Raw genomic sequence first — 24851 nt, forward strand, 5'->3', positions numbered from 1 at the left:
CAAAACTCACTCCACAGACTAAACAAAATGAGGCAAACTCCTCTTCAAAGATAATATAAAGTTGAGTTCTGGTCATGCGATTGCATTGTGAAAGAAAAGGTGTGAAATTGATTCTGTGAGAATTCATTTTCTTTTTTTACCAGAACTCAAGTTTATCTTTAAAGACAATAAGTCAAGTAATCATTGTTTGGCACAAGACAGCCCTAAATGATTAATCAAGCAGTTTAATCTGTTGAATATAAAGCCCTCCCCCCCCCCCCAATTTTTTTTTATTTTTTAAATAGAGCTATAAAAAAGTCTATGAAAAATGTGTGTGTTAATATATCAAAATCATAATTCATACAGCTGGTTGGATGCTAATGCATAATTGAAACACTTTCATTTTACACTACAGAAGTGAAACAGTTCCTTAAATTAAAAAGCCTATCAAAACATATGGACTATAAATATTGTTTTATACAAGGCACGTAAGAGTGAAGTATGTTCAAGTTTATCACAAGACTTGCATATCGGCTGTTCCGAGCCAAAAGGGAATTAACCTGTATCATTTTACACAGAGTTAAAGATAAAGTTGAGTTCTGGTCATGCGATTGCATTGTGGAGGAAAGGTGTGGAATGGATCAGAAAAAGTTGATCATGTACCATATAAGTATTGATGTGTACTGCAAGGTTCTGGAATCATCAAAATGATAAGAAATTTGGCCTAATCCTGGTAAAAGTAACAAGCACTGTACACAGAATAATGTACATGTATATGTGACTACACAAACATGTGGCATAAAAATGAGGCCCAATTTTCAAGCTGTTACATGTCTTATTTAGAAAGTATTTGAAGAGCAATGCTTTGCAGGGAACATTTTTCTCTGATGTTCTTCTACACTTGCATAATAATAATGAAAATGCTCACAAATAATTTTTCACCTCTCCCCAGAACTCAACCTTCTCTTTAAACACCCTTCTGGCTTTACAAAGACAACATGACATGAAGGTTAGACATAGCTATTGTATACTGAGTAGTCCATTCTACATGGGTTCACCAGTAGATGGGGTACTTCCAAAAACATGTAAAAAAGAAGAAAATATACAACGGTTCCTACATACATGCTACTTTCCCCCCATCTATGATTACTTTACAGAGCATTTCAAAATCAGCTGCATGATTGGATGATTATATCCAGTTCTAAAGGCAATTGGATCCCATTTTGATGGTATTTGAAGGGTAACCAATCAACCTCTAAAAATGAGAAAATTGCACACAATTCATTTTGACAACAGGCAATTCATACAGAAAAGGTTTTCTGCAAAGATAATCAGCCAGTGTTATGAAGTCAAACCTCATAGCAATCACCTGTATATAAAGACCACTTTTTCTGGTTCCCTTCACTAGTCTTTCTCATTGAATTGTGTTCTGAAGGAACCTGTACATAAAGACCCCTGCTTATAAAGACCACTTTTCTTGTCCCTCCAGAGTGGTCTTCATAATTATACAGGTTTCACAGTCTCAACAATGTGAGCTCGATTCTCTGCCCCTTTTCTCTCCTTTGCTAAAACAATGGAAGAGCCAAAACTCAACAAACACCAGACCCTACATTTTGCTGTGTAGTTGTGAGAATATTGCAGAAGGATAAAGGTGTTTAAGGGTGAACGTCGCATTTAAAAGCTGCACAATTTTTCATCATCGATGGCTGACCTATCGTCTGCTCTCCTAGTCATCATCCATATCATCATCGCTGCGCTCCTCTTCGTTCTCAACCGCTTTGTCTGGGTCCAGACCCTTGGAGATGAGGACCTCCCTATACTGTGTCTTCCAGATGCTGGGGTTGTTTTCCTTCATGATCTGATTATGAGGAGACAAAAAACAGAGATGAACAGATAAAAATAAATCAGAGAGAGAGAGAGAGAGAGGAAGAGAGAGAGAGAGGAAAAGAGAGAGGAAAAGAGAGAGGAAAAGAGAGAGAGAGAGAGAGAAGAGAGGGGGGGGGGGTGAAGTGGTAAGAAGAAAGATTGGGAGAGAGGAAGAAAGATTGGGAGAGAGGGAGAAAGTGAAAAGAAGATGGAAGGAGAAAGTGAGAAGAAGGGAGGAGAGAGAGAGATAGAAAGAGACGGTGAGAAAAGGGGGTGAAGATGAAACGAGTGAAGACAGAGAGAGGGAGGGAAGGGGAGAAGAGAGAGGGAGGGGAGAAGAAAAGAGAGGGGAGAAGAAAAGACAGGGAGAGAAAGAGAGAGAAAGACAGAGAAAGGAAAAAAGAGAAACAGAGTTGAGGAAAAGGGATGCGAAGAAAGGGAGAGAGAGATAGATAGAGACAGAGAAAGAAAAAGGAGAGAAATAAAGACGGAATGGAGGAGGAAAGTCAGAGAGGGGAGGGAATGAGAGAGAGGGGGTTGGAAGGACAAAAGGGGGAGGAAAGGATAGAAAGGGGGAGGAAAGGATAGAAAGGGGGAGGAAAGGATAGAAAGGGGGAAGGAAGGATAGAAAGGGGGAGGAAAGGATAGAAAGGGGGAGGAAAGGATAGAAAGGGGGAGGAAAGGATAGAAAGGGGGAGGAAAGGATAGAAAGGGGGAAGGAAGGATAGAAAGGGGGAAGGAAGGATAGAAAGGGGAAGGAAGGATAGAAAGGGGGAGGAAAGGATAGAAAGGGGGAGGAAAGGATAGAAAGGGGGAGGAAAGGATAGAAAGGGGGAAGAAAGGATAGAAAGGGGAAGGAAAGGATAGAAAGGGGGAGGAAAGGATAGAAAGGGGGAGGAAAGGATAGAAAGGGGGAAGGAAGGACAGAAAGGAGGAGGAAAGATGAGAGTTTCATGTTATTTATGTGCACATTTCTAAAAAAAATCTTACTAATCATGAAGACAAAATAAAAAAGACTTGAAGAAAAAGAGATAAGAGGCCATCCAGGTTTGCAAAATTTTAATCCCCTGAACATGTGGTTTGGTTTTAAGTAACTGTGGTTTGAGCAGTCTTTCTGATTCCCTTACCACAAGTTATCTTATGGAGACTCTTCATTTAAAGGGGAATCCTATGATCAAGTTGGTTAATATAAAAAGCAGAAAATCTGGTCATATTGATTGAGAAAAAATATAAATATTGACATGATAAATATTGACAGGAAAATGAACTTTTTAAAGAGTTTTAAAGATTTAAAAAAATCAGCAACTGTGATTTCTTCTGTGAGTTACTCTCTTTATGACAATTTTCTATATTTGGTCATACTTTTCTGACAAGCTTTTTCAAAAATTTATATTTTTTTTCTCCAAAAGATAATGCTCTCTAAAACCTGCCCAAATTTAAAAGTTCAGTGGAAACAGTTCATAGACGTCACTCTGCGCAAAATTAACATACTCTTTTGATGGTCGAAATGGAAGATTTTTTATTATTTCAATGCCGGGTTCAACTCAAAGCAAGGTAAAATTGCCTGAAAAGGAAATTGTTGTTTCCAATTTGAGTGTGATCGTTTGCGTCAGGGAGGGGGGGGGAACTTTTTGTTACATTTTACAAATTTTGAAAATATTTTCCATCAGATTTTTCTGAAAGCTTTCACTATCTGTTCCTCTCATTCTCTGTATGTCTTCAAACTCCATGAAAGAGAGATTTCCCCTTTAAGACCAAAAAAAACAATGAAGTCATTTGGAATATAAAAAGGTCATACCTAGGTCAACCTGGGGTACCCAACTCCTTTCCTTTGTTCTTTAGTCAATTTCATGGGCTCTCAACCAAACTTCTTGTAGGAAGAGACAACACCCTTTTATTTTTCCTCCAATAAAACAAATCTAACATGTATTTGTAATACACCTGCTGCAGAGGGCTATTGAAGGGTGATGGGAGTTTAAAACTATAGTTGAGGTCTGGTGATGCAATTTCATTCTGAAAGGAATGGTCTAGAAGATACTGGGAAACGTTTATTATGTAGAATGAGCGAATAACTGTGTTTTGTGGAAAAAATTTGAGTCATCAAAATGTGTTCTTTGTGGACAGGTGGTCGCTACAGCAGGTTTGACTGTAATTACCAATTGACTTGACCTTGCCGAAAATCACATGCAGGGAAAAGCAGTGCACACTCATATGGGTATCTGGGACTACACACAACCTTCAACATTTAGTCAAAACATTTACAGTGTAATAGCTGATATGAGTTGTTTTTGAAATATGAGGAAACTGAATGGGTTAACAGAAACAAGGATAAAAATCTAGACAACAAGGAATGGTTAGTCTTAACATGACCGCAGAGACTAAGGCATATTGAATTGTGGTGTTTATTTTACCTGACTGCTAAGAGAGCATAAATGCTTGTAAGTAAGCAACCAGATAGCTTAGCCCAATAACAATCAACACGTGTGAACTTGGCAAAGAAGTATTACGTAAGTCGAATATGATTTCTATGGGATTAACAATAGGGTACTGAACTTGGCCTTCAGTGGATTTTGAAAGTCTTTGCTCTCATCTTCTTTTAAAGCAGGACGGCACTACATGTAGTTTTGTAGCTACTTGCGCCCTATATCGGGCCCTATAGAGTGGTGAAGTGTGACGTCATCAAAAATCTATTTTTAGAATTTCTCAATTTTTTCTTCACTTTCCGAAAGAACATCAAAATTAATGTCCAAATGTCGAAAACCAATTGAATATGTTAAATATTGGCTGAGATATGACCATCTGAATAAATATACTCCCCATAGGAACTCAGTGTTATATGCTCTGGCTCCTAACCACTAGGAGCCAGAGCATATAACACTGAGTTCCCATAGGACATATATTTATTCAGATGGTCATATCTCAGCCAATACTTAACATATTCAATTGGTTTTCGACATTTGGACATTATTTTTGATGCTCTTTCAGAAAATGAAGAAAAAATTGAGAAATTCTAAAAATAGATTTTTATGACGTCACAGCTTCGGTACTCTATATATAGCAAACAACGCCTAAGCAGTACCCGTTTGTCCCCCATGCCATGGTCCCCCTGTTAATTGAGAGCTGATTTGATGAGATAACCACTCGTCAGTGACCAAGCTGGGAGGTCTAATCCCTTATCCCTCCTGGCCAAACTAGTGCAGATAGGCTTTAAAAGAGGATTAAAGGCACACCTTAGCTACGAGGTTCAGGACTTTCTCTTTATCCATCTCTTTCTGGGCTCTCAGACCCCACCTGTACTCGCATTCAATAGGCTCGGTATTGGGTATCTTCTGGCAGTCCAAGTACCTGATCAAAGAGAAAGAAAAATATGCTTTATTCAATAGCAATAGTAAAGTAAAAATAATGACTGTTTTACTTTCACAAAGACATTGTAAACATTAATCTAAGGCAATATCAATAGCCTTGTCCATCACCCGTTTCAATGAGCGAACATTACAATGATCCATTACACAATCTGAACATGATTTCGATGGGATGTAAGTCTTTGTGATTGTGTTCTAATAAACTGGAAATGGTATTTCATGACAACAATTGATAAAAATAGTGAGGTTTTAAAAGAATGAACAAAATTTGTTCTGTGAAGAGTAAATCTTTTTAAAAACTTTTTATTGTTCATCCTGTGATTCAAAACAATGACATTTTCAATTTTTTTCTGTGTCATGTTAATCTGAAACCTCAACACTATCCACTATTGCACTGAATTTGATCAACTGCCACAACCGTTTGAAAAATTCACATTTGATGATAAATATAGATTTATTCAATTGGGTCGCATCGATGCTTTGGAAATATACATCGAAACCATGTATTTGCCCATTATATTTGTAAGTGATGGTTTCATATTCTGGTTATAACTATAGTAAAGAAGTACATTATCAAAAGTTGACATGCAGCATTAAAGATGAAGTTGAGTTCTGGTCATGCGATTGCATTGTGAAAGAAACGGTGTGGAACCGACCAGAAAAGGTTGATCATCTAGCATATAAGAATTTGTGTGTATTGCAAGGTTCTGGAATCATCAAAATTATAAGAAATTTGGCCAAGTCTTGGTAAAGTTACAAACACTTGCACAGAAAGATGTATATGGGACTACACGAACACGTGGCGTAAAAAGCCGGCCCCCGATTTTTACGATGTTACATGCATATTTAGAATATGAAGGCATTTGAAGAGCCATGCTTTTCAGGGAACATGTCTTAACTGATGTTCTTCCACACTTGCATAATAAGAATGAGTAATGCTCACAAATTATTTTTCACCTCTTCCCAGAACTCAACCTTCTCTTTAACATGAATGATCATATTAATCACATAAACAGCAAAACTATCAGGAATACAAATTAACCTCATTGTTTATTAACTGCATGGTACATAATAGGCCATTTTCGTAATGTAATCCAATTAAATGCACAAATCTTTGGTGCCATGTTACTGATTATTTAATTCACTGTTACAAATAATTGTATAGTCAGTATATGAATTGCATACATTACCTGGCAATAATTAATATATGCAATTTGCATTCTGACTATTGAAATACAATTATTCATAATAGGTGAATGGAATTATTTATGGCACTTAAAGAGAAGGTTGAGTTCTGGGAAGAGATGAAAAATAATTTGTGAGCGTTATCATTCTTATTATGCAAGTGTGGAAGAACATCAGATAAGACATGTTTCCTGAAAAGCATGGCTCTTCAAATGCCTTCATATTCTAAAATATGTCATGTACATCGTAAAACTCGGGGGTAGGTTTTTTACACCACGTGTTCATGTAGTCCCATATGCATCTTTCTGTGTACAGTGTTTGTAACTTTACCAAGACTTGGCCAATTTCTTATCATTCTGATGATTCCAGAACCTTGTAATACACACAAATTCTTATATGCTAGATGATCAACCTTTTCTGGTCGATTCCACACCGTTTCTTTCACATTGCAATCGCAGGACCAGAACTCAACTTCATCTTTAACAAAGATTTGTGCATTAAACGTTGTTATATTTAATAAGAAAATGGTTTATTGCAAAGATTTCCAAATTTCCGAGCATCCTATATATTCCCCTCCTATTTGCATATGTACATAAGATGTGGATATTATATACAATCAATGATGAAGATTCCCCCTTCCGGTTTTAATTACAACAGAGACATAAAATTCCCACTTCCCGGCCATGGCATCCGGAAGTTTGGAACAACACTAGTGTCATTTACTGGTACTTTGTGACACCAAGACAATTAGAAGGCAATTGAGATGTACACAACAACTTTCCATTACAGCATGGTCCATGATTAGAGAGAGCATAACACTGAAACCCATTAAATGCAGAGAGATGAAAAATACGATGATAATTAATGGTCACTAAAGTGCCATTGTTTGGATGACTGTTCACTTTCACTTGCTAGTTTTGAAAAGGTCAGAACTAATCAAAGGGCTCTTACAGCCATGTGACGATGAGGATTGAGGAATAGGTGATTAATCTCATTTGTTGATATGAACTGCATAGTACGTCATTGCAAGGATATTTCAAGCATCCTTTAAATTCCCTCGTGACAAGTTTTATCCCTCAACCAATCATCTTCGATTGTGTTCTTCAAGATTCTATGATTATTTCGTAATTAAAAAAAAAAATCATCAAACCTCAAACCTGCTTTATTGACTGGAAAAAGGGCACTATAGAAAATTGTGCTGTGATATTTTGCTGCTGCTGATGACTTATGCAATTTTTTCCCCCCTACATTATAAATCACAACATGAAATCATAATTCCATTTAATATGGTGAATTGGCAACTAATCTCTGACGAGACAATTGATGAGCATGTGCCAAGAGATGATATTAGGAATAAAAGATCAATCTCACTCTTGATGAAGTGCTTCGTACGTCACTGGAAGACAAATCCTTGAGGACCATTTTAAATTCCTCTCGCATTTACTCCTTGGAAGTTCTCTCTAAACCCAATATCTTTATTTAATTGCATTCTTTACTTTATCAATAATTGAAAAATAACTTTTAAGGGCAAAACGGTACCATTCTATACAGCTCATGACCGTACTTTATATTGTTATCCAACAGAATGTGAATTACTGCAAGGGTTTGGTAAGGTAAATTGCAAAAGACAACACAATATTTTGTGTCTTTCAACAAAACAAAAAAAAATGGCAAAACACAAAGATTGATCTTTATAATTTGACATCAAAATCAATATCAATATCGTTGTCGCTGCAAATTAACAATTGACAAAGAGTTATCAAGTGTAAGAATGTTGTCCACCGATCGAAAGGAAAAAGCTCTATCTGCATTGACTTTAATTGGTATTACTAATTTGAAGAAGAATACTTATTTCCCAATACAAAAGAATTCAATGATCTTAACTTTGTACAGCAAAAAAGGACACTGTACACATATCTGGCAGCTTCTGCTTATTTGAGTAAATTAAATTTCCATTGTTACAAAAACAAAGTAAGATAAAGTACAGTGATTCTGTAATAACATGTTGGTGGCAAATTGGCAATGCATCTCTGATGGGTTAATTAATCTGCATGCATGTGACAGGAGACGAGATGAAAGCAATTACTGACGGGAAATGGTCAGGGCCTAATTCTCTCCTTCATATTTCATCCCCTCATCTTTCGTTCCTTGTCCTGTCATGCCAGCGTGAACTCCCCCTTCCTGACCCGATGTAAGAGTGCTTTCAAAAGGGCACTGATTGTAGTAATGAACTCTGCTGATATATATTTGACTTCGTAATTACAACAACAACAAAAAACCTTCAACAAATATTATTGACATGTAAAGATTTACAAGAATTTTATGTAAAAAACACATTTAGTTTTTGAGCCATAAGAATTTAAATTTAGGATATTAAAACTAAACAAGTACATTTTAAAGAAGATTACGTTCTTGATAAATATTTAAAATTCTGTCCGACTCTAATTCTTGAGAGAGCAATTCCTTATCAGAAATAGCTTCATAAAAAAGAATGGAATTAACAATTGCAGCATGTATACCAAAAAAAGTGAGTAAGCCCCCATGTGTACCTAATATTCCTTAGTAAATTTGATCAGTAACTTTTTGATGAGCATTTCTTTGACAAGCTAATTTGGTGTGGTGCTGACCATTGTTAATAATAGCATTCAAGTAATGGCAAATGACAGATCTATACTGGGTCTACCTGAATAAAGATACCCCTTCTCAAAACTACAAATTAGCAGACAATCAACGATTTCCGTTCACATTTCCCCTGAAGAGGGTCTTGAGGTGACTTCTTGAAAACATAATCCTGATTCATGAGTTATGGCAACATATTGAACAACTACTTCCTTGCTTTGCTGCACAGTTATAACCACAAGCTATTGTTCACATATGACGACTTAAACTGCCGCAAAAAACAACAACTGTCATGAAAAAATAAACTGACATATGACACAGATATATATCTGAATGCACTTAAAGGACCACTCTAACCCAACTAACATAGCCTTTATAAACATGAATACATCTCTACTTATTAATATTCCAGCCTCTGATTTTTCAGAAAATCTCTAAATGGACCAAAAGTGATAATAACCATCCATTTTTCACAGTTCTCACGCTTGCTGGGCTACACCCCTCGAAAAAAGGTAATACTGTCACATGGCCTTGATGACGCATTAGGAATGATGAAATTGCCAGAAACATTCTGGGATTATCAAGTGCATATTATTTTTCGGATTAACATCTTTTTCCCCCAATTAATATCATAGTTTGCCTTTTTTACATCATAATGCCTAAATCACCCTCCTTTTCACCGGGAGAGGCGCCTGCAGTGACATCATAAACAGTTGGGCGATACAGCTCCGAAATCTGGCTTTTTTTCCTGAGCGTTCTGAGTCATTATTTTTAAAGCTAGATTCCAGAATTATGATGATGTCTAAGAAATATCATTGTCATGTTCGGAATCTCTGTCAAAAATTATTCTACATGTCTTTTTTTCAATTTTTAGCACGTTTTGGTCAGAGTGGCCCTTTAAAGGGGAACTCCACCCTGAAATTAAGTTAGTTTTAATAGGAGTAGAAAAATGAGAGAAACAAGTCAGTGAAAGTTTGAGCAAATTCCGATTAAAAATAAGGAAGTTAGGATTTTTGAAGTTGTGAACAATCAAACACAAATTGGCAACTCTATGACGTATCATGTGAGCTCAACTTCCATTTGCTCAGTACTAAAAAAATCTAAAATTTTCATTTTCCCTCAAGAAAAATTTCAACCATACATGCACCCTAAATATAATAATTGCAAATATGTTTCTATACTCCACCTGCAAGGAACAAATATATATTCCGTCATCAATAACGAAGAAAACATGATTTTATGGAATATTATGCACAAAGCAAATGAAGGAGAGCTCGTATAATAAGTCACAGAGTTGCCAATTTGTATTTGATTGATCACAACTTCAATAATTCATAACTTTCTTATTTTCATTCAGAATTTGCTCAAACTTTCACTCACCTGATTTTCTTATTATTCTGTCTCTATCGAAACAAACTTATTTTGGGGGTGGACTTTCCCTTTAGGGCGTTCAAACAAGGCGCCAGACGAGATATCTCGGAAGTCTCTGGCACTAGACCAAATTCTGGTCCTCTTTAGTGGGCAGGGTCACAAGACCTTTCAGAAGTTTGAAAGTATGACTGGAGGTAAAGGTGCTATTTCACAGTTATTCTGCATCACAGAGTCATATACTACTACAGCCGGAACAATGGGTTAATTTTATCATTTCATCTAGAATATAGGAAGATCAACACAGAGCAATGGTACCTATTTCATTTCATTTATACAAAATACAATCTGAAATCAGACTATCATTATTGCAAATAGGTTCTATAATCTACCCCTATTACCCAACCAACAAAACAACTCAAATTGGGAAGAAGAACAAAAAATTGCAAACATTAGTCCATGCTTGGTATAGTTACCAGTACTTTATTTTGCTTCCATTATTCACACACAAAAAAATGACTGTGAGTGCACACACATTAATGTATTCATGAATACTTATAAGATTCCAAACGTTACGCCCTTAATTAAGTCTGAAAACATGCAAGAACGTGACTTCATTTTGAGAGAAATATGTGGGAGTGAGCGTCCTCATTAAATGTGCTGGTTGAGATTTTGATCAACACCTAAGGTTTCGTTCACACAAATAACGTTTCCAGAAAATGAACAACATTAAAAGTACTTTTGGCAATTTGGATTCTGAAACATTAAACTGATTTCTCTTTTAAATCTACAGAAAAGTAAGAAAGGATTTGACCCATGTTCTAATGCAAACACCAATAGTTGTTACTCGTTAATTTTTAAAAGTCTACACAAAAGACAATATTTATAGTTCAACCAAAGATTGATGAATTGCAGATTTTTGTTGTTGTTGTTTTGTTAGGGTTTTCCTTTCTAGCCCTCTCAACGTCCATTTCATAGAGCTCTCTTTATTTCATGCTTCTGACTCACATATTTCAACTTATAGATCTTGAAGATGCAAGGGAAATAACACTATGTGTGAACAGAGGTCTACATCTTAACGAAGCATGGATATTTCTAGAGATTCAGGGAGCGTGTTATCCTTGCCTTCAAGAAGGACTTTCTCAGTCCTGATCAAAACAAATAAAAATAACTGTGAACATCATTGCTATACGTAGTCACATGCGCATGAAAACAACAGAAACCCATGTCACGCACACAGTACTAATGAGAGAAGACTGACAAGATTCAATGCCAATGAAAAAGATTAGAAGAATTCTTTGATGTTGACGAGGAGAACTTCTACCAATGAGAGAAGTCCAACAAGATTTATCTCTGACGTTAGTTAGAATTTGTGTATCTCATCTCCATTTACAGAAGATTCGATTTAGACTTGACCATATATGGATTTTATCAAAGAATATGTGTAAGGGCATTGGGCTACTCATGAGTTTTAGGTCAGGTTTTAGTTTAGGTATAGTGTCGAGCCAGGGATGAATTTACAAATTGACTTCGGTTAAAAATAGCCACTAATATATATACACGAAACAGAGAAATTTATTTTCAACAAATTCGCATACAACAAAATACAAGAAGAAAATCTTTGACGTTGACGAAGAGAACCTCTAACAGATGAGAGAAGTCCAACAAGTTTCAATGCCAATGATAAAAATTAAGAAGAAATTCTTTGATGTTGACGAGGAAAACTTCTAACAGATGAGAGAAGTTCAACAAGTTTCAATGACGAAGATTTATCTCTGACGTTAGGAAGAATTTGAATATCTCATATCCAATTATCCATTTATAGAAGATTGAACATTTGATTTGGACTTGACCATATATGGATGCCATCAAGGATTATGTGTAAGGGCTTGGGCTACTCATGAGTTTTAGGTCAGGTTTTCAGTTTAGGTATAGTGTTGAGCCAGTGATGAATTTACAAATTGACTTCTGTTATAGCCACTAATTCATATAGGAAACAAAGAAATTTATTTTCAACAAATTCGCACACAACAAAATACAAGAAGAAAATCTTTGACGTTGACGAAGAGAACCTCTAACAGATAAGAGAAGTCCAACAAGTTTCAAGGATGAAGATTTATCTCTGACGTTCTAAAAGGGATTATTTGTATACTGGTATCTCATCTCCATTTTCATTTACAGAAGATCATATATTCAATTTGGACTTGACCATATATTGATTTCATCCAGGAATATGTGTAACGGCATTGGGCTACTCATGAGTTTTAGGTCAGGTTTCAGTTAAGGTAAAGTGTTGAGCCAGGAATATATTTTCCAAATCGACTTCTATCGTAGCCACTAATTTTTACAGGAAACAGAGAAATTTATTTGAAACAGAGAAATTTATTTTCAACAATGTCACATACAGCAAGATACACTCACTCTCATGTGAACCAACACTGCTCCTGCTTCTTTCTCCTAAATCTTCTCTCGATCTCATCCATCGCTATTCCTCTTTTTTCGTTATTTCTTCTCCATAACTCTAACCAGATGGGCAATTTGAAACCAGCCTCGCCTTCCAGTTTCCTTCTTTCCTTTTCCTTCCAATTTCTGCTTGTTATTCATTCGTTTCCTTCTTCACCTTTCTAATCTCTTCCTCTCGACTTTCGCACACCCCACTGGCCAGGAAAGCTTCCCATCCGCAGATAACAGCTTGGGAAATTGCAATTAATTAGCAAGGCAGGATAATATTTATACTTTGCAGAGGGTTTTCTTCTTAGTTCTTATCAACCTATGAACCCACTCAACAAAACCTAGATCAACATCAGTAGAAATACTGCATTCACATTTGCAATTTGACCTGGGTCAGATCCAGTTACAAAAAGAAAGCAAGATAATATTTATAAGTTGGAGAGGGTTTCTTTAGTATTCAATCATTATCAATATAACAAAATTGATACAGATATTGTGTTACTGGTAGCAGCAGAAACAGATAACCATTTCACACTCACAATGTGACTTGGGTCGAACTCGTTTCTCACAGAAAAGCAGGATAATATTCATGGTTAATTTGGTTAAGGGTTTTCTCATTAGTTATTACATGTACCACTGGAAGAACCCAAACAAAACCTGTGGTAACATCAACAGGGACCAAACTCAGCGTTGAGAGCAATCCATACAGGATTTGCCCTGGGCCGGTCAGACCCAGTTCTGCTAAATGAGCAGGATATTTACAATTTTCTCATTTCTTGTCATAAATCTAAAACCCCAAATAAATACATGTGCGAACACAAGCAGAAACTCAATTCATATTTGCAATTTGAGCTGGATAAGACCAAGATGTGTTACCAGAAGAAGCTCAGAAAGCTCGCTCAGGCCAAAACAAAATAAGCTGTGTCAGGGTGTGCATAAAACTAATTCATCTAAAGGAGAGCTTGGCATTGCAATTGGCTCAGGTGGGTGTTTCACAAAGCCTTTTTTCAATGACTAGTGAACAAAATCAGTGACAAATCTGCTGATAACCAATCAGAAGCAAGGATTTCAATAGCTTATAACAAAAACTGACATTTGTCACTGATGACAAGTTTTGTGAAACACCCCCCATGTCTCACCCAACCACTTGAGTATGAATGTATCTTGGGTTAATAGAGAATTAAATAGCATGTTAAATGGTGGGATAACATTCAATACACTTCCATGAGGTTAATTTTTTTCAGCGAGCAAAGCACTTTATTTCCATTTACACGTACCTCCCTAGCACACTTTATCTGCTCTATCCTGGTAATGTTACAATTACAATCTGCTTATAATGTTGCTACGAAGTGTCGAAGTTTGCCTGGGCCAGGCTCTCGTCCTGATCACCTGTATCAAATATGGGTCAGTAATATGAACAGGGCAAGGGGACGTCACCAACTTAAACCCAATCAGGAAAGAACACTCTTTATTAGGTCTCTAGCGTGTGAAAAACAGGAATTAGTGGGGTAATGATCACAGGAGCAACACATGTGCCTGTGCATCATCATTACATTACACAAGAGTAGATAGAAATGAGACGTACCTTTCTCAATCACAAGTTTTAACTTCAAAAATACCATCTATACAATAGACAAAAATAGATGAGGACTGATGATTATGAGGGCCATTTGATACATGCATATATTATTGGTAAAGCTATATCTTTGATGTAACATAAATACAGTAAGTCTCATAAATCAATAAAAACACCAGTGAAACCAAATGCTGCCATCTTTAAGAAGTAGTCTCCAACTAGTACACAAACAAAGCAAATATTGCTGCCTACGGCCCGGCACACACACTACACAACCAGACTATGATCCATTTGTGGAAGAATTTGCAAGAGCATTTGATGTGAACATTCAAACTTGTAAAATCTTAATGATCGAACATCTCAATAGTCATAACAAATTCTTAATTTCAACTGATTTGAAGCTTTCTTGGAGGAGGAAGCAAGAGCTTAATCAGCTCAGAATCGTAGTGACCTCAGACCAGTAGTGCGATTGTCTACAATTTGATGCCGATTTGGCTTTTATTCTAAATAGAACACTTAAATGCACTTAAATGCACTATAATTCCACTTGTTAGTATTCTTATCATTATTTAGATCCTAAGTCATGAAGAAGATGTTTGTTTACATTTCCATCTAATTTAATTACCATTTCGTCAAAATAATTCTACAACCCAGTGTGCTCGAAGAGGTCATTAAAATGCATTCAACAACAGACAGTGACAAAACAACACCTGCTTATCAATTATCTATCTCTGACACACAAATGCATGAACGGTAAACAGAAAATACGGATATATAAATAAAGACTTACAGTTGTTTGGTAAAGTCCTGCGTGATCAGTTTCCTTACATCTCCATAGACTGGGTGATCTTTCCTACATACATAAAAAAGAAATACAATCAAGACTTGCTTTGGCTTCTAAAGCTAAATCTTCATAGGAAGTTGCCTTAAATAACAAGACCTGTTTTGATTAAAGTCTGAGACAATGACTATGTGCAGGTCAAAGTGTCTGTTCATGCAGGTTTTCAATCCACATTATGTACATCTGTAGCCTACATATAAATAAAAAAGTTCTAAATTTAGAACACATGTTAATATATGTATTTGTTACATGTTTATTCAATATTTTGATGTGAAATTTAAAAGGAAGTATAATAACAATTTCTGCCTGAAAAAGCTTTAGAGAATCTAGATATTTCAAGCATCATTATCAGTTTGATGATTTAAAAAGAAAGAAAATTTTGCCTCTCCTTTTACCGTACCTCTATCATAAATGCACTCTGCAACATTTGCTGCAATCTTTTAAAAAGAGTTATCTTTTCTTCTTCTTTTCCTCTGTAATTGTTTTCTTGGCTCTCTTGCCAAATGAACAATCTTTTCCATTTGAGTCAATATATTGAAAGAAAGTTAATAAGAGCCTCTCATACTTCCTATCCCGGATTTTGTCTGTTTTTGGTCACGACAGAAACTAAAATAGACTTTGTAATTAAAGCATCCTACATTACTAAACCAGAATCAATGTGTGGTTTTTCTGGTGGGAAACATTATTTAAGTCTTCTTTGAAATTGTTATTATACATGTGATAGCCTTATTTGTTCAATTTTCACATTTTACCAGTACTTACCTATCTGGATCGAGACCAAGCTTTTCAAGAAGGAGCCACATTTGACCTTCAAGAAGAAAATATATATTATAACATTTTTGTATATTAATTTCTTGACTCAAACAGTATTGGAATCAGAGCGAAGCCAATCATGTGTATATTTATGGCTGTAAATAATATCATATTGTAATATATCTTCCTATAAGAGAACATATCAACAATACATTCAAATACATTTAAATTAAGCATTCTATGAAATATAATTGCCAATATTTTCAAAATTATCATATTACCGGTATTACAATAATTACTATAATCAACATTATCTATATCATTATTGTTGTTATTATCATATCACTTATGAATAGATTATAGAGTATCATTTGAGCCTACCATCAGACATGGTCCCTTCATTCATGAATATCAAGGCAAGGATAATGAAGAGCAGTCCAAACTTCACTTCATCATCATTCCTGCAAGAAAATAGAACAAAATAAAAGCCCGTTCACATATGAAGCAGTATAATGCACCTTTGTCCCCCTGTAATGTTTGGATAAACCTTATAACGATTCAAATCAGTGTTTGAATTAAAGAAATATATATCTGTGAATGATATTGACTTTTGTTAGTTTGGTTCAAATCAATATTTTGAAAAATTATTTACAAGAATTTTGTTTTTAACTATTAGCTAGAAATATCATAATCTTTAAAGCAAAATATATTATACAGCTTAATAAAGATATTATAAAAGTAGATATATGTCAAAACTAAACAAATCAAACAAATAAAAACAACACAAAACAAAAAGAAAAACGCAAAACATAAAAACTCTCATACCTAACAAGGTCTTGTGTAAGATCATTACTCAGTGTATTGAGTAAGAAATAACACTTGGTTTTCGTCTTGCCTCCGCCTTGTTCTGCTTCCACCAGTTCATATCCAAATATCTGCAATGATAAAACACAGAGAGTGCATTTGGAATAGATAAAGTTGAGAACTGGTCACATAATTACATTGAAAAAGAAACCACCTAGAAGATACTGGAAAGGGCTGACAACACAGTAGATAAGAACTGTGAGACCTTTTAAGCGCAAGAGACTGTCTCCCCTCTAACAAATTTAATATAAAGACAGAGATCTATAAATTCTATAAAAAAAAGCTCCTAGCTATCGGCAGAGCAAAAAAATGATAAAACTCTTTATGGCAATTTTTGCAGCATTAATAGGTTACAAGTTAAGCCTTTTAATAAAAATCAATCTCCACTTTAAAACATTTGTTGGCAGAGCTGATAGTGGGAGCTTGCCTGTATTTAAGGGCCCACACTTTTAATCCAATTAGAGAAGGGAAAACAAATTCAGTCTCATGAGGCCTGTCCTCATCATCTCAAGTTTGCCGAATAACGCACTATTTTCAGACTCGGGATATCATCCCAAAGCTCAAAATTGCTTCTTCACCAGACCGATATGCTCATCACAAACTAGGTCGGACGGGTGCAAATGAGTTCGCTATTTCCTAAATAGTGGGATATTTTGGAAACAAGACCAATATTTCTCAGGAAATTTTTTCTTGACCAAAAATATCCTCAACCAGGATTTGGTCTAGAAATATCCTGCTAATTTCAATTGCGGGCTGATGAAGATGCAAATTAACTGGTTATTTTACAATCGGGAAAGTTGAAATAGAACGTTATTTGGCAAACTCAAGCTGATGAAGACAGGCGTATGGTGAGGAACGAGAGGTACTTAATTTACCCGGCTCCTACCGGTAATCACTTTAGACTATAGAGGTGAACTTTTAAAGAAATAACTAAAACCCATAATTTTTTCTAGGGGCAGAGGCTTACAACATTAGTGAGGATACAGAAAGTGAGAAATTCATTCTGTAACTGTTTAAAGGGAATAGATGGAGTTCTGGTCAAGACTAATGATAGAAAGTACAATTCTCACAAAAGTCTGAACAAACCTTCAATGAATGCTTAAGACTGTATTTAATAAGTGAAAAATGCAACAACATTTAATCATGTACACATGTAGGTCTCATAGCTGGTTCCTGATGAGTGATAGGTTGCTGATGGTATGGAGAGAGAGAGAGAGAGCTAGCTATTTGAATTTAAATTAAATCGTTAAGCATTTATTTCAGAAAGCAATATACATGTACAATACATGACAGCCATGCTTAAAGTCGGGGTAATGATAGTGGAGCGCCAGAATTTGACAGACATGAGAGCTATGCAAGAATTCACTATCATCATCATCATCATTATTATAATCATGTGCATGTTTTTACTTAATAAACTTCACTACTGAATGAGTTTAGAAAGCAACAACGTCCTGGAATATCTATGACTAAAGTTGAGTCTGCTGCTCCTCAAAACAGCAAAATTTATTCTTTGAATAAAACGTGTTGTTACTTGTTAGGCAAACCAATCACAATCCTTGTGCTTTTAGGACTTTTAGGTAATGTTGTTTTGTTATTTTTTAAAGCTTCCTCTATATAATCAAACATAAACAGTATGTTTGGATCCATTGTATACAAGGAAACAATTTACATGTTTGTTAAACTACCGGTTTACAAAGAGAATAAAAGACAACAATTTTCATTCTTACATCAAGTTTTACATCAATTTCACTTTAAAGGGGGAACCAAGGGTGTCTTATAATCTGGTGACTCATTTGCAACAGAGTGATCCTTATCCAGCCACAATACTAACCACAAGGACAAAGCTCTGTCGCCCACCATTGACTCCTCTTTCTTTTTAGATCCAAGTCACAAGACACAGGAGAGAGAAGAAAGGGCGTATTACATTCTGATTCAAGGGAGAGCTTAAAGATAAAGAGGAGTACTGGGCATGCAAGTCCAATGTAAAAGAATCTGTCTGGTAGTGATTGGATAATTCTGATTATGTAGCACGTTTGAAGTATTTGGTGTATACTGTGAGGTTTCAGAATCATCAAAATGACAAGAAATTGGCCCAGTCTTGCTAAATGTCCTATGCATAGTACACCAAAATATGTATGTGGGGCAACAATAACATGTGGCATGAATGTGTGGTCCAAACACTTGAGCTATCTTTTGCAATATGAAGACATTTGAAGAGCCATTCTTGTGAGGACACATTTTTCTCTCTATGATAATCTTCCACACTAACATATGAAAAGGCTGACAATTATGTTCACCTTTCCAAGAACTCAATCTTGTCTTTATATAATAACCATGGACAAAGGATAAGATTGGGCAGGAACGATCCTGATTGATCGGACTTTCAAACTGATGAGATCAGCCTAATCCGTTCTTAATCCACCATTATCTTGTTTTGTAAAAGGGCAATTTCTCTCAGATGTTCAATGCCATTGTATTTATGCAGTGCTTACAACTTGCTAAATTCAGCCTTGAAGTACTGTACTGAGGTTACACATTCATGCAAAACATCAATGTACAATGATTGTATACAGTGTAGATTAATAAGAAAAGGCTAAAGGACTATATTCTCTGAAGAAGGAAGCAATTTGATGCTGGACCAAACACTATACCTAATCCTGAACTAACCTAAACAAAGGTCTTAAAGATAAAGTTGAGTTCTGGTCATGTGATTGCATTGTGAAAGAAACGTTGTGGAATCGATCAGAAAAGGTTGATCACCTAGCATTATTGGTGTGTACTGGAATTATCAAAATGATGAGAAATTTGGCCCAAGTCTTGGTAAAGTTACAAGCACTGTACACAGATATATGTATCTGGGACTACAGGAACATGTGGCACAAAATTACATCCTGATTTTTATGATGTTACATGCCATATTTGAAGGCATTTGAAAAGCCATGCTTTTTAGGGAACATTTTTTTATCTGATGTTCTTTCACACTTGCATTATAGCTTAATTATAGTTTATACAATGATAACGCTCACAAATTATTTTGTTCACCTCTTCCCAGAACTCAACCTTCTCTTTAACATTATATAAAACTTTTAACTGTGGCCCTAAAATTGTTTCAGTATTTGGCACAATAACGTTGGAGCAAATATTGCCTCAACAAGTGTTAGGTCACACACACATTATATTCAGTGTACAGCATCCCCAGTAGAGAGGGCAGCATTCACTCTTTTGCACAGAGAGCTTCAAGCTCAGAGCTGCCAACCTTGTGCGACCAAAAAAAAGAATCATGATGGCAAAAAAAAGGAATTCATAAAAACAAAACTTATAACCAAGCGCGACACACTTCCAATGCAGAAATGTTCATTCATCATGCTGTTTTTTTCCATACAAGCAGGAATTTTTTTTGGTGGTTATTTTGGTATTATCGGCATTTTATTTATATAAATTTTATAAAATTAGTTTTCTCTTGAATTTGTGATCGAATCACCATTTTAGGGCTGTTGTTTGACGTACGGTATGTAAAAAAAAATAAAAAAATAAAATAAAAAAAATAAATAAAAAAAGGTATTTTATGAAGAAAAAACGTAATACCATAATTGGGAGGAAAAAATGGAGTAATTCCGGCACAAACGGAATGGTTGGCAGCTCTGCAAGCTGTACTTGTGAGTGTGATGAGATATGCAAATAGCAAATGTTAGCTTCTCACAGGTAATTCTAAACAATAAAAACTTGAATATAATCGTCAATTAAGCAAAAATACACAAATGACTGCAGGAAAATTGTGTTTTGCGTGAAGAAAAAGTGAGCAAATTTCATAAAACATGAATATTTGCTTATTTGTCGTTGAACCCGTTCAATAGGTCTATTTAATCAATTTTTATATTCAACATATTCAGTGTCATCTTACCTCATCTAATTTGAGCTTTGCCATTCGCAGAACTTCCGGTAGAATAGCCCTGTGTTCCTTTAGTACATTCTTGTTCAAATCTGTTGAATACAAATAAAAAACCAGTAAACACTCAATGAGAAAATTCAATCAAAGTGTTTTCTCTTTCAAATTTGAAAGCATAGAACACAGTCTTCCAAATCATCAGAATCTAAGCTGAACCAATCAAAATGAAGTTTACTTACAGTTTATTAAAGGATACAGAAGATTCACTGATCAGTAAACACAACAATTATTATTTCATATCATCAACTGGCTATCAGATTAAAGCACTTTGAAAAGTAATGACTACCTGATATGTTAAATATACATTTAGTGACTACATACCTGATCTTTTTACTGGGTTCTTCTTTGCTTCCATAATCATCATGTACTGTACTAGATCGCTCACCTGTAACAACACAATTGTTCACAAGGAGTTGTCAAATACGAAGTTTTGTACAATGCGTTTTCTCAAAATGTTCTTTATTCTCCATGCCTAAAAATTGCAAAATGTTAGATATTGTTCAGTATTATAGTTCTCATTTGCATTGTTGAGGAAACCCAGAATTAAATAAATTCAAGCAACATACATTGCACTTTTCATCTGAGTGTTACTGGCAAAGGAAAGAGAAATCAACATCAGAGGAAATGTTTCCCCTGCAGGCAGTCCACTTAAGTTTGGCTAGTGAAAGATAATAAATTGTCTGAGAGATCAGAAGGGTTAAACACATTTTTGGAAATTACTTTGAGGTAAAAACTCTAAAGGATGACAAAAGGATGTTGACCTTGATATTAGGTTGGTTTTTTAAAAAGGAGAAAAATGAGAGAAACAAATTAGTGACAGTTTGAGAAATATTCAATTAAAATTAGGAAAGTTATGAACTGTTGAAGACTTGAAGTTGTCATCAGTGGAACACAAATTGGCAACACTGTAACGTATTGTGACACTTGTGAGCTCCTCTCAAATTTGCTCTGTACAGAAAATTGATTTTCTTAGTTATTGATGACGTAATAGGTTTGTGTCATACAGGAGTAGCATAAAAACATATTTGCGATAATTATATGTAGAGTGAATGTTTGATTACAGAATTTTCTTATGGGAAAATATACATTTGTTGAGGTTTTTTAGTACAGGGCAAAGGGGAGGGGCCTCACGAGATCGGAGATACGTCACCGAGTTGTCAATTTGTGATTGATTGATCACACCCTCAAAAAAGTATAACTAGATTTTCTATAGTTTTTGTGCAAACTTTCACTGAGCTGTTTCTTTCATTATTCTGCTTCTATTAAACCAACTCAATATCAGTGTGGACTTCACCTTTAGCGTATCTCATTGGTCGATCTTTTATTCTATACTACCTGATTCCATTCCCTTTTTATGCTCTTTAGCAAAAAAATAATCAACACGTATCTCACGAGGTCCCCTCCCATTTGCCCTGTACACTCAAACTACCATCACTAGAGTACCATAGACAGAGGGCTGATTTTCTTCAAATATACAAAATCATGAACGGATTTGAGGCTGAAGAGAAGAATGACATGTTTGAAATCATTGAAGAATCCAGAACAAGGGGACACAGGCTCAAAAAACTGCAAATCTAAGATGAAGCAGATGTCATTTTCAGTGCGGAGCATAAATAGCTGGAATAACCTTCCTGAAATTGCCATTAATGCCTCATCAATCAATAAGTTTAAGTCAGAACTTTAGAATCATTGGAAGCACCATCCGCTGAAATACTACCCATACCAATGCAAATCCAAAGCAGTAAAGAGGGGCACATACATGTAAGCTGAAGCTTCAAGCCTCAACACCAAAGTAAAGTAAGTTTAAGTAAACACCTTAAGTTCTTTCAGCCAATTTTATGATTTACAGTACAGGGATGTTTAGTGTATTTGTTACATGTTAAAAATTCATATTTTGCCATAACACTGAATATCATCGGATCATACCAGTTACATTCCACAAGTACTTGACTTTAACAAATTATAATGTAAACGAAAAACCTCAATTTTTTTTCTTCTAATTCTTGGTCTTTTCACCTTTTGAGCGATGACTTCTTTTGGTAAACTATCTGCTGCCCTCTTTGCTTGTGTTAGTGACTGTGTTTGTTGTGTACTCTGAGACATGGTGTAGTCCATTTCCTCATCCTCCTCCTCCCGCCTTCGACTACTCGGTCCTGGATTCCCTCGAGGCATCTTGGAAATATACTTGAAGATTTGAGTTCTGGAATGAAAAAAGAAAAGGATAATGTTCAAGTATTTTCTCCCATCTTCATATTCATAAGTGAAATTATATAAGATCAGGTAATAATAATAATTATTATATCATGGTAGCAGAATCACAACGAAAGGTTTTCTCTTGAAATAGATATTTTTAAAAAAAGAAAAAAGGATGGGGGACGAGTAACTAGGAAGCAGAGATTACAGTCCTAGATACCAAGCAATGATAGCATCGTCAGAAGCATGGGTGCTGGAAAAAGGGATTTTTCAAGGGCTTTTTAAGTTGTGAAATCCATACTATGTGTGACTGTGAGGTGGGTTTAAAACCCAAGGGCCAAGGCATCAGAGAAGAGAGGATAAAGCATATTCTCCTCTAGGCATGCAACAGCCTCTTCCAGGCTATGTCAGGATGTGGAACATACTACATTAGTACATAGACCGAAAGCATTGAACAGCCTCTTATATTGAAGGAATATGGTAAACTTCTGTTCTGTGTAATGTAAGAACCTTGAACTTGGCATTATCACTCCAGCAAAGCATAGAGAGTCAATGCTAATGCGTATTGACCTCTAGCACAGCATAGGCCTACATGCTGTGAGGCAGAGACCTAGAAGTCTAGACACAAATATACACACCACACAATTTCGCATAGACTCTACACAATCATGTCGATGCAGCTGTAAGCAAAGTTTGCCACTAGACTTACAATTTTAATTTTTAAATTATTCTTTTTAACATCAGTAAGTTACAAAAATGTATTTTACTGCTATTTAGGTGTCATCAATTGTCACTAAAGTACTGATTTTGAGTGAAATCAGTTGAGTTTTGTACAGTGGTGTTTGAAATGTTGAGAATCAAAAGCACAGCTTTTACTACACAGCCAGGATAGTGATGCTCCTATGTGTGGACATTATTCTCTTTTGCAGCTCACTCTGCTCTGGAAGCGCTGCACTGCCTTAATTAGACCGAATTTTCTGTCTCTTCGTTCGTTAGCCTCTTAATGGGGTAGGGTCAGCTCTAAAGAGAGAACCGACCCTACCCAAATAAGAGGCTAACAAACGAAAGAGACGGAAAATTCAGTATTACTGGGATGTATGCTATGGGGAAGGTTTTATTCTGCCTACAAATACAAATTACTATCTTTCATGACAACTCCCACATTGAATTTAACATCTCCACTCCACACAGAAAAATGAATCACTCGTGCAGATCTTGACGTCAGACTTGCCAACTCACTAGCCTTAGACTTATAGTCAAACATCATCATCATGTTACATAAGAGATATTAGATCTAGATCTAACTGTTACTGTTAGACCTAGAAGTCTAAGTTACAACAATGTAACTTCCATTCTCATCATCACCATCTGATCCAGACATTAAATGATCAATCATGATCATCATTACATCAGCATAGACAGAAAAAACCGTCTGATATGGGTTATTTAGTTACCTGTACTTAGCAGTCTAGAATTCGACTTGTACTTTGTAGAAAAATAAGATTAACGATTTCCACTGAAATAAAGAAAGAAAGAAAGAAAGTGCATCCCATTTGACAGTTGCAGTTGACATGGTTGATGAAATTCAAGAGTACGGTAACCCACTAGTGGACACCGAGGGGTAAATGAGTTTCGTATAACTTTATGCCAACTTACAACTTTCCAAGGTATGAAGCTTGAAGGTATGATGAAGTGCAACCGAAGACGTCAACAGAGATAGTTGACAAAACCGCGCGCGACAGTCTAGCTAGCTAGCTGTGTACGGGGGACTTGACCGGGAAAAACAACTCTTGATCTTGCTGATCGCAGGATTCGCAAGAACCGCGGCCGCGTGAAGATTGTGTA

General features: G+C 35.7%; 1 protein-coding gene across 2 annotated transcripts; it reads right to left on the minus strand.

The window, feature by feature from the left end:
• Positions 1-701: 701 nt before the first annotated feature.
• LOC100892588 (non-structural maintenance of chromosomes element 3 homolog) lies at positions 702-24851 on the minus strand. 2 transcript variants are annotated; one of them, XM_030972705.1, is made up of 11 exons: positions 24663-24851; positions 24461-24522; positions 22830-23013; positions 21135-21198; positions 20769-20848; positions 16826-16935; positions 16382-16461; positions 16010-16055; positions 15197-15259; positions 5076-5190; positions 702-1837 (listed from the first exon to the last, which is right to left on the minus strand). In XM_030972705.1, exons 3-11 carry the CDS (start codon positions 22983-22985, stop codon positions 1706-1708), a joined length of 846 nt encoding a protein of 281 aa, XP_030828565.1. In that variant the 5' UTR covers positions 22986-23013; positions 24461-24522; positions 24663-24851; the 3' UTR covers positions 702-1705. The 2 variants fall into 2 exon arrangements, with proteins under 2 accessions (XP_030828565.1, XP_003726683.2); XM_003726635.3 differs by lacking the exon at positions 24461-24522.

This window comes from Strongylocentrotus purpuratus, unplaced genomic scaffold (assembly GCF_000002235.5).
Source record: "Strongylocentrotus purpuratus isolate Spur 01 unplaced genomic scaffold, Spur_5.0 spur5_scaffold_6, whole genome shotgun sequence".
Lineage (NCBI taxonomy): Eukaryota > Metazoa > Echinodermata > Echinoidea > Camarodonta > Strongylocentrotidae > Strongylocentrotus > Strongylocentrotus purpuratus.